Here is a 15,709-nt window from a genome sequence, read left to right as displayed (position 1 = left end):
CATCTGAGCCTACTTTTAGGAAGATTTATTCATGCCAGCATTGTTTCTGCCACGAGACAGAAATATTCTGCTTATTGTGAATAAAATGTTGTTGTTTTGGGAAAATTTCCACTATCCAGGCACTGCAATTTCAGGAAAATTCCCTTTTTCTATCCTTGGGCACTGTTGTTATTTGCAGTTAACCCCAAATAAACGCAGCAAATAATCTCTGAGCTCCAGGGAATTATTTCTCTTGGGTTGAAGTAAAAATTGGATGAAAAAAATTAAACAACCACAAAAAAACCCCAAAATAACAAAATAACATCCCTTTTCTGGCATTGCTTAAAAATCATAAGGTTTGTTTTGGGGTGAAATCCATGAGGATGAGAGCCTGGTTTTCTGCTGGCAGAATTGTTCAGTAGCTTGATTTTATTTTATTTATTAAATAAATATTGAATTATCTATTTACTCTCACTAGAAATAAATTCATGCCTCAGCTCTCTGACCTGCTGGCAGGCAATTATGGATCATGGGAATGTTTTTCTGTTTAACTGTGGAATATGATAGGATTTTTCCTTGTAATATTGTGTTGTGCCCATATTTACGTGATAAATCCACATTAAAATTGATTGGCAGTGTTTATCTACAAGTGAAATGCAGCGAGGGTGAAGAACTTGTGTAAAAACCGAATAAAAAATTAAATATACAAGGCAATGGCTGCTGGGGAAGGAAATGTCCCTACTTTATTCCTGGAGTTTTCTCTGTGGTTAATTCACTTTATAAATGGTTTCCTCCAAACCGAACTTGGAACAGCAAAATTATTCCCTTTAGCGTCAGAAAAATGGATTAAAATTGAAATTAATTCCGCTGCTCAGAGTGTTTTGTCCATCAGTAAATTGTAATGACATTAAAATAAAGGAGTGACTTTCTGCACAAGCCAAGGGTAGAGAATTTTCTGTAGGAAGGCACCCACACTGCTCAGCTTCCCAGGACATTTATGTGATAAAAACCGAAGAGAAATCCAAAATATCCATCTCAGGAATATCCACTGAGACCCCTCATTGCGGTGCTGGAAGTTTGAAACCATCCTGGGAGCGGTGGCTAAAATGGGGGATGGTGTTTTACAGCTTCCCATCGTGCTGGGGATGAGCTTTCTCTTAATTAGTTCTTTTTTTCATCAACAAGTTGGAAAAATAAAGGAATTAAATGGCTTTTTCTGAGAGGACAAGTGGCAATTAATTGGCCGTTAAATTCAAATAACACTGGAAATTCTTATGGAGCAGTGGGTTTGTTTTGGGTTCTGCTGGGTTTTGTTTTCCTGGAAAAACAAATGAAAATCTTCATGAATTAAGGATTTGTTCATTCCATGGATTAACCAGACAGCTGAAAGAACATTAATTGGTCATTCTCATTTGGGTTTATTTCATATTATTTAATGATATGTAGCTTTTCTCATTTATACCAAATAAAATACACATTAAAACTGGAGAGGGTAACTTGGAGTAAAGCTTTTGGAGGAAAATATTTGAATTTTGGTGCCACAGGACTGAAAATACGAAATCAGATGAATTTTGCTCTTTAAATATAACTAATTATGGTGATTTCTGCAAAGAGATTTATGACAAAATCTGTTAGAGCCCTTATGGAGCAAAAAATTTCAGCAGAAAGAATAAAATAGAACAAGAAAATCTTATTTATTTTGCTGTAGAAATCTGCCTCAGATAAATTGGGACTCACAAAAACACGAGCTACTTTATCAAGACAAAAATGAGAACGAGGTACTTATCTAAAGGATCCTTGGACGATGCTTGGGTCGTTGGTCATTAAATTTTACGGAGATGTCGGAATTGTCCAGCTGGGAATGGCCAAGCCCTTCCCAATTATTCCCCTGGTGCTGACAGTGGCGTGGCATCTTCTCCAGCCTGGTTTGAGATGTGCTCTTTAGAAATGAGGAAAGCAGATGCGTTGTCCTCCTGTGTGTCCTGGATTTTTGGTGCCTTGTGCCAACGGGAATTCACGTGCGGGTCAGGAAATAAAAATTAGGATGAACTCTGGGTGAACTGTCAGGGGAAGGGAGCCTTTCCATGGGCTCATCCTGCTGTGTCCAGGGCTGGAAAAATGACACATGGTGTTCATTTAACTGCTATGTGCATACGTTAATTTATTTGGGGGAAAAACACGGCATTACAGCGGGAATTGGGAAAACTGAGGGGTTCATTAACATCTCGTAATGGAGGAAAGGCAAGGAATAATAACGGCGCAATCAGCGATGGGCCAAAACACCCCTGAGAGGGGGAAAAAGCTGCAATTTTGGCTGAGTTCATAACAATAAAACCTCGTTTGCTCGAGGTGACGTTGGCAGGGCCGAGCCGTGGCGTCGCACAGAGCTCGTTTCGGGCGGACGCCGCGGGGTCGGGCCTCGGTGCCTAATCTAGCATGGCAAATGTGCGAGGTGATGTCCCAGAGGAACTGTCACAAATCCTGCCGGAGAGACATCGGGAGAGTGGCAACACAATGGTGCAGATTGATGTCTGGCTTTATTAAAGCACAGTTTGGTGCAGGAGGGACAGACTCCCTCTTTCATGTCCCCGTCAGCCTCTAATCAACGAGTTTCTTATCAATACTTTTGGCGTAAAAATACTGAATGCAGAACTGCTGGGAGATGGGGGAAAAAACCCCCTCCTTCGGAGGTGCCCTTTTCACCAATTAGATTTTGAGATGTCACTAAGCTGGGTTTTAATTTGGCCTGAGCACGCTTGGTTAATTGGGTAGAGCTCATTTTTGTAATCAGGAGGAGCTTTGGTGCTCCTGCTTTGGTCTCCCCCCAATTATTCCCTATAACAGTCTCCTTTCACAGCCAGAGCCAGATCCTGCCCGTTGGAAAACGATGGGATTGTTTGGAGATCTATTTTCCACACCATCCCAACGACCCTCCCTTGTAATTTTTTACTACTTGAAATATTTGTTGCTGCAGCACAAATCAACTGCTCCAGGACTTTACCCAGGATAACCTTGGGCTCGGCGGCTGTTCCTTTGATCCTTTAAAAATACTGAGGATCCTCCCAGGTTGTCCCAATTTTCTTGACTTAACAAGAATTTAACCTTAAAAATTCATCCCATTCTGTTCAAATTGCTCTTTCTATGTACCTGCCAAGCTGGAACATGGACTAGGAAAGTATTTTCTTGACAGGTTTCATGTCTTGGTTGCAGCTTAGATAATTTTCCAGCTCTTGTCATAAACATGGAATACATTATCCTGCTTTTAAATTTCCCTTGTTTCTTTGGCATCGTTTTGGCTGCACTTTATTTGGTCACACTGCACAATTCTTTCCCTTTTTCCCAGTATCTGGGATGCTCTTGCTTGGCTTAAATCTAAGGAGGAAAGATGGTCCAGAATGATCCCAATCGCTGTTTCCACATGGAGCTTCACCAAAATTGAATTTCATTCATAGATTCTGTTCCTCGGGATTTCATTTTTCTTGTGCCCAGGAAAAATTCACCACCCTGCCCCCTTCCAGTGCTGTCACCAGCCCTGGACCAGCCTCCCCGTCCTGAAATTCCTTCTGTGGGTGATCCCCTTCCTCCTTCGGCCATGAGACTTTCCTGAGGAGCAGGAAGGAAAGCGTAATCCACAGCATCTCTGCCTTGGGAAGAGGAGCCCTTTCAGTTGTCCCAGTGAACCTAAAAGTTTATTTAGGGAATAATTTAACTGCCCTGCTCCCCTTGGCCACTGGAACTCAGTGACTGGGGGGTTTGTGTCTTATTAGCAGGAAAATCCCAGGATTTCTGTGCTCACGCATGGTTTCCTTATCCTGTCTGTGTGGAGCCGGGCTGTCTGGGGGCTCTCCATTTATTGAGGTCAGCCCATGTGCTGAGGAGCTTCCAGAATTCCCAAATGGAGCTAAATCCTGATTTTCCACATCCCCCTGGGCTTGCTGCCCTCACTGCCTCTATTGCAGGCTGTGTAAAACCCCAAGAATAGGTCTTGAAATGATTTATTGGATCATCCATGTCCATTTTCCTGCTGATTCAGAGGCATTTGTGGTCATGGGTTTGAATATTTCACGTAATTTAAAGGAAGGAAAAGTGGTGTCGCACCACTTTCACCAGCTCAGCTTGACAATTAATTTGCAGAAATTATCTTTTCTTATATCGTGGCCTGGCTTAATTTTAAATTCCCTTTTTTTTCCCTGTCCCTAATGCCAAATACTGAGTGCCTTAGATATTCCAGGAGAATATATTTATTCCATCTCTGTTTTTCTGAAGCCAAACTATCCTGAGGGTGAATAGAAGTGACATTTTACCCCAGATCATTAAAAGATGAGGGACCTGAGAAAAGTTTTGCTGGTGGGACTGAAAAGATGAGTGGTTCAGGTTGAAAACAGAAGCCAAGTGCTGCCTGTAAAATAATCTTGGAATCACATCCTGTTACAGCTTAAACTGCATCCGAGGGAAGGCGGCGTGAGAGGGAACATATTGTCCCCCCCTTCACTTCCCCAGGTCCAGGGCTTTTAGCTCAATGAACTCCAGGCTTTGTAATTAGCAGCAAGGCGATTAGGTGGGCCACGCTCCTGGGAGTAATTAGTGCACTAATTGTGTTTGATTGTTTAATTACTCTTGCTTACTGTAATTGAGGAGGGGTAGCGAACTCCTCTGCAAGAGCTCCGAGAGGTTCCTTGGATACAAGAGCTTGGCCACATCCCATCTTATGGGGAGGGGGACACACATTTACCCATTCCTGGGGTGAAACTGCCAAGAAAATCCCTTAAATGGCACATGGATTTGGAGGCAATTCCTAAGAATTCCAGGTTTTTTTCATAACCTTTTGACACGTGTGGTGGGAACCAAAAGAAATAAATAGAATAGACACAAAAAGGTTGAGCAGGATAAAGGAGAAGGGGGGGAAAAGGCAATTACAGCTGGTGAAGTTACCAACAGTCCCTGAGATTGTTGTCTGGGATCTGGCCCAGCTGCCAGACGGAAAACGTTCCGTCGTCATTCCCATTTGTCGTTGGACAGTGATGACACAGGCAGAGAGGCAGGTTTGGATTTGGAAGCTGGAGGGAGATGAAAACCAATCCAAATATTGTCAACTCAGTCATGGAAAGTCCAACCTGTAGCTTTGTGTGACCTCGGAAGAAAGGCAGGAGGAAAATCTGCAGAGTTATTGGGGGAAGTTGTGTTGGGGTGGTGCATGGGGAGGTATTCCTGGAGGGAAGAGTGTGCCTGCAGGAACAGCTCTTCCAGCCTCGTCAGGCTGCTCGGAGTTCCCATGGCTTCATTTCCCACTGAGGAATAATCATCCTAAGGCCGTGGAAGGATGGCCCAGCTGACCCCGCACAGCGGAATTCGCGGGAGCGAGCAGCTCGTGCTGAGGTCTCGGCGGTTTCTCACAGATGGCGCTGCCTGGCCATGCTGTGATCGCTGCTTTAGGGCTCAGAAAGTCTCCTGCCCGCTGGGAGGGAACTTTTCCTGGCTTATTTCACTCAAGGAAGGCTTGATTTAGGGCATTCTGGGATGGAGGCTCTTCCAAGGGGGAGAATAAAAGGAAATGTCAGGATGAAATTAGTAGGAACCTTGTAGGAACTTGGAGGTGTGGCCCAGACAGTGAGGAGGAGATGCAGGAGGAAGGTTGAGAGGAGGTGTCAGCAGAATCATCAACCTCCCGTGAGACCAGACAACTTCCCACTGCATCGGAAATCCAGGAAGAGCAGGGAAATTCTCTGCCTCCCATGGGAACAAGGTGGGGGACACAGAACACCACAACCTGTGCCATACTTGCATGAGGAGAACCACAGAAACAGCCGTGGATCAGGAATTCCTGCCTGCCTGGCTTTGGGGAAGTGTTTGTTTGGGAAGATTTGGTGTCTGACTCCTATTTTTTCCCCTTTTTTCCCCTCCTGGAATGGTGTTTTTACTGCAAACCTGCAGCTGGTGGTGGCCCAGGTCACGGATTTGGTCGTGGTCAGCCGGCTGAGCTTGAGAGGGACAGGAGGGACAAAGCTATCCTTAAAAATAACCGTCCCCTCCATCAACACTTCTCCCCTAAAACCGGAGCTCTGATATCCGCCTCCGCTCCAGCACTTCCCGGGAGGATTGGGACCTTCCATTGTCCCCAGGGCTGGTGACAACGAGGATGAGATGTCACCTCCCTAATGAGACCTGACAAGTGGGCAACTGGGCTGCTGCTCGGGGCCTCGAATGGTTCATCTCCAAGGCAGCGTGGCAGGGCAAAGGGCAGGCCGGAGTAATCCCGCTGCGGAGTGGGAATGGGAACGCCTTCCCGCCTCCGAGGTGCTGCTGGAGCTGGGAAGATTGAGTTAACCAGGATTTCTGTGTCAGTGCCCAGGACCTTTCACCAACAGACGGCATGATCTAAATGCCATGTGACTGTGTCCCCCCCATTGCCACCGGCAGCGGATTCCGAGCGGGCCGCGCCAACTTCCCTTAGGTTGGGATGAGGACTTGGCTCTGGGAGAGGAGCCGAGGGGATTTGAGGGAAAAAATATCTGCCTGTGCCCTGGATTTGCTCTGCCAGCAGAGGTTTAGCTCTGTAGGAGCCGATACACCACCAATAACTCCTGAAAATATAATTGTGTACAAAGTTTGGAGGTTTTGGCTGAAAGTCGTGGACTAAAAGGGGCTTGTGAGTGAAAGAAAAACCCTTTACACCCTTGGTGAAGCTTCTCAGGGCTTATAGAATTCCTGAAGAGAATCCATCATTGTAGAGAAATACAATTTTGTAGGATTTTGGGAACCAAACCAAAGTTTTTGTGAAATGTCTGCACGTTTTAAGACAGTGCATCCATATCCGTATATCTATATTTATATCTCCTTCCTTACATTTTATTTTTATGTGTGAATGCAACACCAGAGAAAATGAGTGTGCTGAACACTGAATTAATATCTAAATAATTTCAAATAGATCTAATTATTGAATATGAATTGAATTATTAACTATTGCATATTACCTTTATTCAAAGTATTCTTTCCACTTCTCTCTCTGTGAAATATCATCGTTACCTTAAACATCACCGAATATTTGCCCCCCATCAATGACAGAACTATGTGCACCCCTGTGTTCCTACTCAAAATATTCATGGAATAGTAAATATTTGGGTTTCTGGCAGTGGATATTTCCATGCTTGCAGTAATTCCTGGTTTTCGCCTACCTGTGTGTATGGAATGAGCAGGTGGAACATGCCCAGGGTGACAAATGGTGACAGTAAGGGTGGTAGGTGTTTGCTCAGTAAGGACTTTCTACTCCCCTAAATTCCAGTTTAAAATATTGGCCCTGCTTGCCTTGCTCTGGATAATTTTCTAACCCAGAGGATTTAAAAATTTTAATGATTTGCCCATAATGAAACCTGTTTCAAACAGAAAATCGAGGTGGGGGAGTGAATTCTCTCTGTTCATTCACGGTTTCTTGCAACTCATTAGAAGTTGGCAATTAAGGTCTTTGCAATTACAAGAGGAACGATGTGAACATTTTTAGGGAGCAGCTGGAGGATTTCAGCCACTTTTCTGAATCTGGTGCCTGAGTGCTGCCACACAGGATTTGGAGAGGGGCTGGATGAGCAGTTGGTCCCACAAAAGGGACACTGGGGAAAGCAACGTCCTCAGCTGGGAGGTTTTGATCAGCTCTGCAAAAACAAAAGCTTTTTGTGCTTCTGATGAGCAAACCCAACAAATTTTTGTCTCTTTGGGAGGAATTCCTGCCGTTATTTCAACCTTGCTGTGTTGTAACTTAAAATATCGCTATAATGGTTGGATTTGATGATATTGGAGGTCTTTTCCAACCTTAATGATTCCAGGATTGTTTTTTCTTTATGTTGATAACTTGTTAATCACAGGCTGCTGATGAGAGTTGGTGCTGAGCTGCGACGAACGCCTCCTTTTGGGATGTGAATCCTCATTTTTCGGTCCTCTAGCTCAGGATCAAATCCTCATTTTTTGCTCCTGACGGTCTCACTGCAAACTGCTGATGTCTTGAAATGAAGAGTGGGGTTTGTAAAACCTTCTCTGGCGTGGTTTGGGATAAAAAAATTCCCAAATTCTCCCTCCACATCCCACATGGACCCATTTCTTTCATCTTCCACGTGGTTGGGAGAGGTTTATTTTACTTCCTGTCTGCTTCTAATCAGGATTTTGTTCTCCCCTGGTTGAGAGGGATCTATGGAGTAAATCCAATGGAAATTGGCATTTGCCTCTTCATGAGGTTAAACCAACAAAGTTTGAAGCAGTGGGCTGTGTGTTATCTTTTTTCCCTCATTGTTTTTATGGATTTCTCTGTGTTTTAATAAAAAAGCTGTATGCAGATAACAGCAGGGACAATGACAACCTTTGTGCTGCTGCTCCTGGGTGGATTTCTGCTGTGGGACCAACATTTGGAGGTGACATCCCCAGCCCTGCCACATCTTTCCTGAGGAAAAAAAAACCCAAACAAAAATATTTATTAAATAATAACTGCCACATATTCAAAGCTGCTTAGGAAATATGTGGGTGTTGCAGATCTCTTGGTCCATCTGGGTGGAAAAAACTCATCCCAACCCTGTGTGTTCTGGATGGATTCCAAAGGAAACCGTCGGCTCCTGCCTGGCTCTGCAGCCGCATCCTTTCAGGATTTTCCCCTCCCGTTCGATTTTTGAGGCACTTCCATCATTTTTAAGGGTTTCTAAAAATCTGTTTAATGGTTTATTGGCCTTGTCTGCCCCTGGATGGCTCCCTACAGCCTGGGTGCAGGGATTGGGATGCTCCAGAAAGGTGCTGGTTTTGGGATGGTCTCAGGAATGGTACCACAGTGGTTGTTTGGTTCCACTTCAAGTAGCTCCCATCAGTCAGGGACTTGGGAGAATACACTGAACTGTTTATTAATGGCATCACAAAGGGAATAAATCCCTTTGGAGCATGGATGAGGAAAATCCAATGGTCACTTTGTTTGCAGCTCTGAGATGGAGGCTTTTCCAAGAGGAAATGCCAACATAAGATCAGTAGGAACCTCGTAGGATGGTGGAGATGTGGCCCCAGGCAGTGAGGAGGAGTCAGGAGGAAGGTGGAGAGGAGGTGTCAGCAGAACCATCAACCTCCTGTAGCACCAGGCAACTTCCCACTGCACTGGAAATCCAGGGAGATCCTTTGTCCAAGTCTTTTCCAGGGCTGTTGATGCCAAAATAACCCCAGCAGTGGGAGGCTCCGGGGTTGGGTAGTGGGGACGAGGTGGTGGCCAGGTCCTTGTGGGTTTGCTCTGCTCATCCCTGCTCTCTGCCATTTCCTCATGGAAAGAGGGATTGGGCACTGGAATGGGCAGCCCAGGGAGGTGGTGGAGTCACGGTCCCTGGAGGTTGTTAAGGAAAGCCTGGATGTGGCACTCGCTGCCGTGGTTTGGGTGACAGGGTGGTGTTGGTCATGGGTTGGACTCGATGATCTCAGAGGTCTTTTCCAGCCTGGTTAATTTTGGGATTCTGTGCCTCTGCCCAGGTGGGGATCTTTGGCCGCCGCATGAGCAGGTCCTGGCCGGGCCATGGCCTGGCCACCAGGGCTGCTCCTGCTGCTCCTGCTCCTGTCCGGCCGCGCTCCGGCCGCGCGGAGCCGCGACTTCACCGCCAAGGACATCGTCTACCTCCACCCCTCCAGTAAGTGACCTCCACCCCGGGACAGGGACAAGGGAAACAGCAGCCAGCGCTGTGGGGTGCTCTGAGCAGCCCGGAGCTGTTCCAGAGCATCCCAAGCCTTGAGCTTCTGGATTTGCACTCAGGTTCTCCCAGGAGCCCAACCCCAGAGCCATTTCCAGTTATGGTTTCTGTGATCCTCAGAGGTCACTGGAATATTTTCCAGTATGGCACTAGGGTGCTGCGTTTCTCTGTACCAAATTTCATCTTGTCACATATTTCCTTCATTTTTCCCACTTGTTCTTGAGCCGTGGCTCTGTTTGTTTGCTTTTAGCTCTGCCTCTAACCTGGTTTTACATGGAATCGTGGAATGGTTTGGGTTGGGAGGCACCTGGTTTGTACAGTCCCCACTCCCACAGGGCCAAGTTGATGTGGGAGAAACCCCAAGTTTTTGTGGGAGGTGACCCTGCCCATGGCAGAGGGTGGGGCAAGATGGGCTTTAAGGTCCCTCCCAACCCAAACCATTCCAGGATTCTGTGTAAACCAGGCCCAAAAGGGTTTAAAGGACTCATAGGGTTACAGGCAGCACCGACAGCTCTGGCCTTGATTCCAGGCACTCCTGGAGCAATGGAGTTGTGCATCTTTAGATCTTCCCTGCACTCTCACCGGTCTGTTCTCCTTATCAGACACAAACTTAGTGAATTCCATGAGAACAAGGTGCCTGTGGAGCCATCCCTGCCTTCTCTCCCCACAGAAAACTCACTGCTTCACTGGCTGGAAAATTTGCATTCTGTGCAAGCAGGATGAAATTCCTGTTTTATTCCATAACCACGACCTGTCAGAGACCCAGGGTGAGAGGGATTAATTTAATCCATGTGTTGTCCCAGCCCCAGCCCCACCAGAGACGCTCCTGGGTGATTTCATGGTCCTTAAAAACTGAAAGGAAACAAGCAGTGAAATCGTCTTGCTTCACCTCTCCTTCCCAAACAGGATCCAGCCCAGAGCAAGGGGAGGAGGTGAGGAGGAGGAGGAGGAGGAGGGAGGGTGAAGATGTGGCCCAGAGAGCTGTAGGGCTTCACTGATAAATGTGACCTGGTCACCATTTGGCTTCTGAGAAGGCGGCAGCACCTTGAGGATGGATTGAAAGTGCCACAGAAGTGCTGCCAGGAGAGCAATTAAGGAATTAGCCCTCGTTTGGTGAGATAAATTAGGACAGAGGCTGCTGTTCAGGGCTGGAGGTTCAGCAAAGTGGTTTTGTTCCCTTTGGGGCCACGAGCCTGCCTTCAACAGGAGCAGCTCTTTCCCTGGTGGGACCATTCCCAGAGTGTTTAAATCCACCTGATATTTTGTTATCAGCACTGATAAAGCCGCAGGGTTGGATGCGAGCTCTGATTCCAGGAGAATGAGTATTCCTTGCTCCCATTAGCTCCCTTTGAAGTCAGCAGTGGCACTTTGGCTGGGTCAACACAGCTGGAACGAGTCCATGGGCACCTCAGTGTGCCTCTCCTGCTGTGGGTTTTACAAATCAGGACCAACCTGCTGAAGCCGACAGGAAAATCGGGAGAAATTTGGATCTAACGAGAAGAACTGTTGCTGCTTTCTCCTGAAAAGCAGCACAGAACCAGATTAATTGGGTCATTTTAACTCCATATTATCCATTCCTTTTAACTCTGTATTATCTATTCTGACTCCATTATCTCTTCCTTTTAACTCCATGTTTTCCATTCCTTTCAGCCACGCCATATCCTCGTGGATTTAAGTGTTTCACCTGCGAAAAGGCCTCGGATAATTACGAGTGCAACCGCTGGGCTCCGGATGTTTACTGTCCCCGAGGTAACCAGCCCCCTCCCAGGGTTTCATCCCAACCCACCTATCCCTGCCAGGGGCCAGGCTGAGCCCTGTTATTCCCAAAAATGTGGAATATGGGATGCTGGTGGTTGCTTAAAGGAGTAATCCTTTAAGCTTTTCTGTCTCCTTGCAGTGGATGAAGTTGATGGCTTTGAACTATTCCCTGTTTTCCTCTGGCTCAGATGGGGATTAAATCAGGCTGATGCTGCTTTCCCAGAACCCCAGATTGGTTTGGGTTGGAAGAGACCTTAAAGCTCATCCCATTCCATGGGCAGGGACACCTTCCACTATCCCAGGCTGCTCCAAGCCCCAATGTCCAGCCTGGCCTTGGACACTCCCAGGGATCCAGGGGCAGCCACAGCTTCTCTGGGAATTCCATCCCAGGGCCTCCCCACTCTCATAGGGAAGGATTTTTAAGAGTTTTTTTTCTCTTACTGGTGAATACAGGACCAGTTCTGGCTGTGTTCACTTCCCTCCCCTCTGGCACAAATCCACATTCAGGGCAGCCACAGCTGGAATTTTGATATTTGCAGTGGTTTGATCTCATCATTCCCCTTGGAGCCTGAAGCTGGGAACAGCTCAGGGAATACAAACCCTCAAATCTCAGATCCAGGCACTGCTGAGATCCCCAGATCTTGCCCTCCTTCACCACTTCTCTTCCGAGACCCTCCCAAGACATTGAGATCATCCACAACCCTGATGAATCCCATTTAGTTGGATTATTTGGGGATTTTGCCTTCGGAAAAGATTTCTTTTGGAGGGAGGACGACCCCCCTGCGTCTGCAGCCTGTGGCAGGCCCGTTATCAGCCCCAGAATTTGCTTCCTTTGAGCTACAACCAACAACAATAAAAGCCACCGGGCTGGCTGGCACGGGATGAGACCGACATTCCCGGATATTCCTTGTTTTGCCAGGAGAAAGGGGTGTGGATTTTATTCCTCGTTGTGGATTTAGCACTTGGCCTTGCAGGAGGTGACAGCCATCCATCGGTTTCCCCATGCCAGGAAAATACATCGCTCCGAGATGATTCCACAACAAAAGAAAGAAAGGAATAAAGAATAAAACAGCCTTAGAAGAGTTATGGGGTGTTGGGAACTTTATTTATTCCATGTGGGATCTGTCAGGGAGAGCTCTGGTGCCAGAGCAGGAGACATAAAGCCCAGATTTCCTGGGAATGGCACTTCCAGCAGAATCCTGGGAGCTTCTGCACAGAGAGCGCTCCCTCTGGCATAAACCTGAGCTTTAGGGTGGGAAAAGCTGGAAAACACATGGAAATCTCCTTTTTCTTCCCCTCTGGGAAAGCAATCATTTTATTACTAACAAGCTGGATTAATTAGAAACAAGGTAGAATGTAGAAAATAAATACACAGTGGTGTTCCACGTGTGGAAAATCCAATGTTTTCCTTTCTGAGAGCTTGGAGGAAGCACCTTCAGCTTCCCTCTAGGGAATAAGGCAGGGAATAAAATCCAGATTCCTTATGGGATTCCTTATAAATCCTCATTCCATTTGTCAGTCGTTCTGCTGTGGATTTTTTGGGGTGATTTACAGATGTCAGTGAGGAGTAGCTTAAAGAAGGAGGAAAAAGAGAGAGGATGGGGTGACTTGGGGAAGTGGTGGGAATTCAGGGACACATTCCATGGTCTGGCCTGAGGAATAAATTAACAGATCAAAATGTTCCTCTAGGGTGAAAAAATGATTTATAGTATTATTTTAAAGTATTTTTATTGTATATTATATAATCTTTTTCCACCTATACACATGAAATAAATAGGGATTGGGAATATTCCCATTTTTTTTAAAGATAATGCCAATTAAACTCTGAGTGTACAAGATTTGGGGTGTTTATCCAAACTTCCCTCTGTAAGTGGATGATCCCATGGGTGGGAATTGTTTTGTCTGTAACACAGACCCACATTTGGGAATAAATCCCAGTATTCCAGAGCAGTTTGAATCCTTGGGATCACACCAGAGCCTGGGGTTGAACACAGGTGAGCATTCAGTGTCATTATACAGAAACACATCAAAAATTCTTATTTTTTAAAAATTCCCGCGATTTCTTTCTTATTTCTTCCTGCTGGTGGACTCTCAGGAAACGGGAATTGGGCAGATAAAGATTCTCCCATGGTTTTTTAGGGACAAAGTACCACTTCAGCCAGCAGATGACATACAACAAATACCTCAAAAATTGGTATTTAAAAAAAAACCAAAACAAACCAGGACTCCTTTCCTATTTTCTCCTGCTGGTAGACTGCCAGTAAAGTGGAATGAGGCTTTTCCATGGTTTTTTAGGGACGAGGTACTGCTTCAGCCAGCACATGATGAAGGCCAGCGGGGAGAGCGTCTCTGTCACCAAGCGCTGCGTGCCCCTGGAGGAGTGTCTGAGCACGGGCTGCACCTACATAAAGCACGAGGAGTACAAGGTAGGGAGAAAGTGGGGGTAAAAGATGCAAATCTGGGTCATTGGAGCTTATCTGGTAAATCCAGGATGTGTAAATGTGGGTAAAACTTCATAGAATTGGAGTTTCTCGAGAAAATATGGTCGGTGTGAGTCTATCTAAAATAGGAAAGTTTATATAATTGGGGTTTATGTGTAAATCTGTATGAAATGTTATGTATATAAATATAAAATTGTAAATAATTATAGGGTTTATGAGTATAATATGTATATGTAAATATAAAATACATAAAAATATTCTATACTATATATTGTATACAGTATATATTGGATATAATATTTAGTTAGCATTATATAACTATTATGCTATATTATATATAGCATAATAGAATATATTCTGCAATATATTTTTATACTATATATATAATATATAATATTACAATGTATTATATATAAAATATTACAATATATTAGATATATAGTATTGTATATATAATTTATACATTATACATACAATCTATAATAATATAGAATATATATTAGATCTATATAGTATATAGTCTATAATGTGTGATATATATTTATTATGTAATGAATATGATATATGGCTAATATCTACAGTATATTACATACAATATTGTATAAAATATATACATATAAATAGGATAAAATATATAACAATATATAACACTACATAATAATATGATATCAAAATACAATATACAAAATTGAACGACACATATTCTATAAAATATCAAATAATGTTATTTAAATTATATAATATATAGGAATATTACATAAAATCTATAATATGAGATACAAAATACGAGAGGTTTAGCATAGTATATAATATATAATTTTTAATATATATTTTATATATAGTGTATGATATATACTATGTATCATACACAATATATTTAATGTATCTACAATATCTACAATATATTGTAGATACAATAAAACACATAATATATAACAATATATAATAGTATAGGATATATATTAGGCATCATATATTGTATATAATGTACATGATATAGAGAGAATATACTGTATATTATATATTATATAGAATGTATTATCTATATCTTGTATATCTATATATAAAGTGTATTACATATAATACGTATTATAAAGTATATAAAAATATACTATACAATGTATTTTATATATGCACAATAAATACAGCAAATTAGATGTAATATATAATATAGAATAAAATAGAATAATATAGAATTCATATAGAATGATATAGAATTCATAGAGAATAATATAGAATTCATGGAGAATAATGTATTATATCTAGCATACATACTTTATATAACGTGTATATTATATAATACCTAAAATATATGACACATCATAGATATAGTATTTAGAATACAAATTATAATTTATGGAATAATTGGACTGTGCCAGAAGTGTGACTGGGCCAGTGGGTTTCACTTGGGAATGGTAAAAAAGCAGGGAAAAAAGGAAGGGGGAGGAAAAAAAGGGAGAAAAAAAATTGTTCTCCCAATCGATGGATTTAAAAAAAAGGTGGGAGGAGAGGGAGAAAAGGAGGGAAAAATCACAGTGGGCAGCTTTGCCAACGTAGCGCTGTTTTCCCTGTGCTTCCTCCCTGGAACGGCGGCGTTCCCTGCTCCCAGGTGTGCACGTCGTGCTGCGAGGGCAGCATCTGCAACCTGCCCCTGCCGCGGAACGCCTCGGACGCCGTGTTCGCCACGCTGGCCCCGCTCAGCGGGACACCGCGCCCGGCCCCGCCCGGCCTGGCGACACCGCTGGGGCTGAGCCTGGCGCTGCTGGCACAGCGCTGCCTCTCGGCCACAGGACAGGGACAGTGAGAGGGACGGGGACAGGGATGGGGATGGGACAGTGA

General features: G+C 44.2%; 1 protein-coding gene across 5 annotated transcripts in view; it reads left to right on the top strand.

Moving 5' to 3' along the window:
• The window catches only part of LYPD6 (LY6/PLAUR domain containing 6), a 32,004-nt gene extending 16,295 nt beyond the window's left edge, over positions 1-15,709 (top strand). For all 5 annotated transcript variants that reach the window (XM_042040492.1, XM_042040491.1, XM_042040489.1 and 2 more), the window contains 4 exons: positions 9,457-9,611; positions 11,322-11,420; positions 13,725-13,855; positions 15,480-15,709. In XM_042040492.1, coding sequence (XP_041896426.1) covers positions 9,500-9,611; positions 11,322-11,420; positions 13,725-13,855; positions 15,480-15,674 — 537 coding nt within the window. In that variant the 5' untranslated portion in view covers positions 9,457-9,499 and the 3' untranslated portion in view covers positions 15,675-15,709. The remainder of the gene's footprint in view (positions 1-9,456; positions 9,612-11,321; positions 11,421-13,724; positions 13,856-15,479) is intronic.

The sequence above is a fragment of the Corvus kubaryi genome, unplaced genomic scaffold (assembly GCF_017639235.1).
Source record: "Corvus kubaryi isolate FWS band 111438036 unplaced genomic scaffold, C.kubaryi_AGA036_p1.0 37396, whole genome shotgun sequence".
NCBI lineage: Eukaryota > Metazoa > Chordata > Aves > Passeriformes > Corvidae > Corvus > Corvus kubaryi.
The sequence above is the reverse complement of the archived record's forward strand: the minus strand, read 5'-3'. Positions and strand labels throughout refer to the sequence as shown.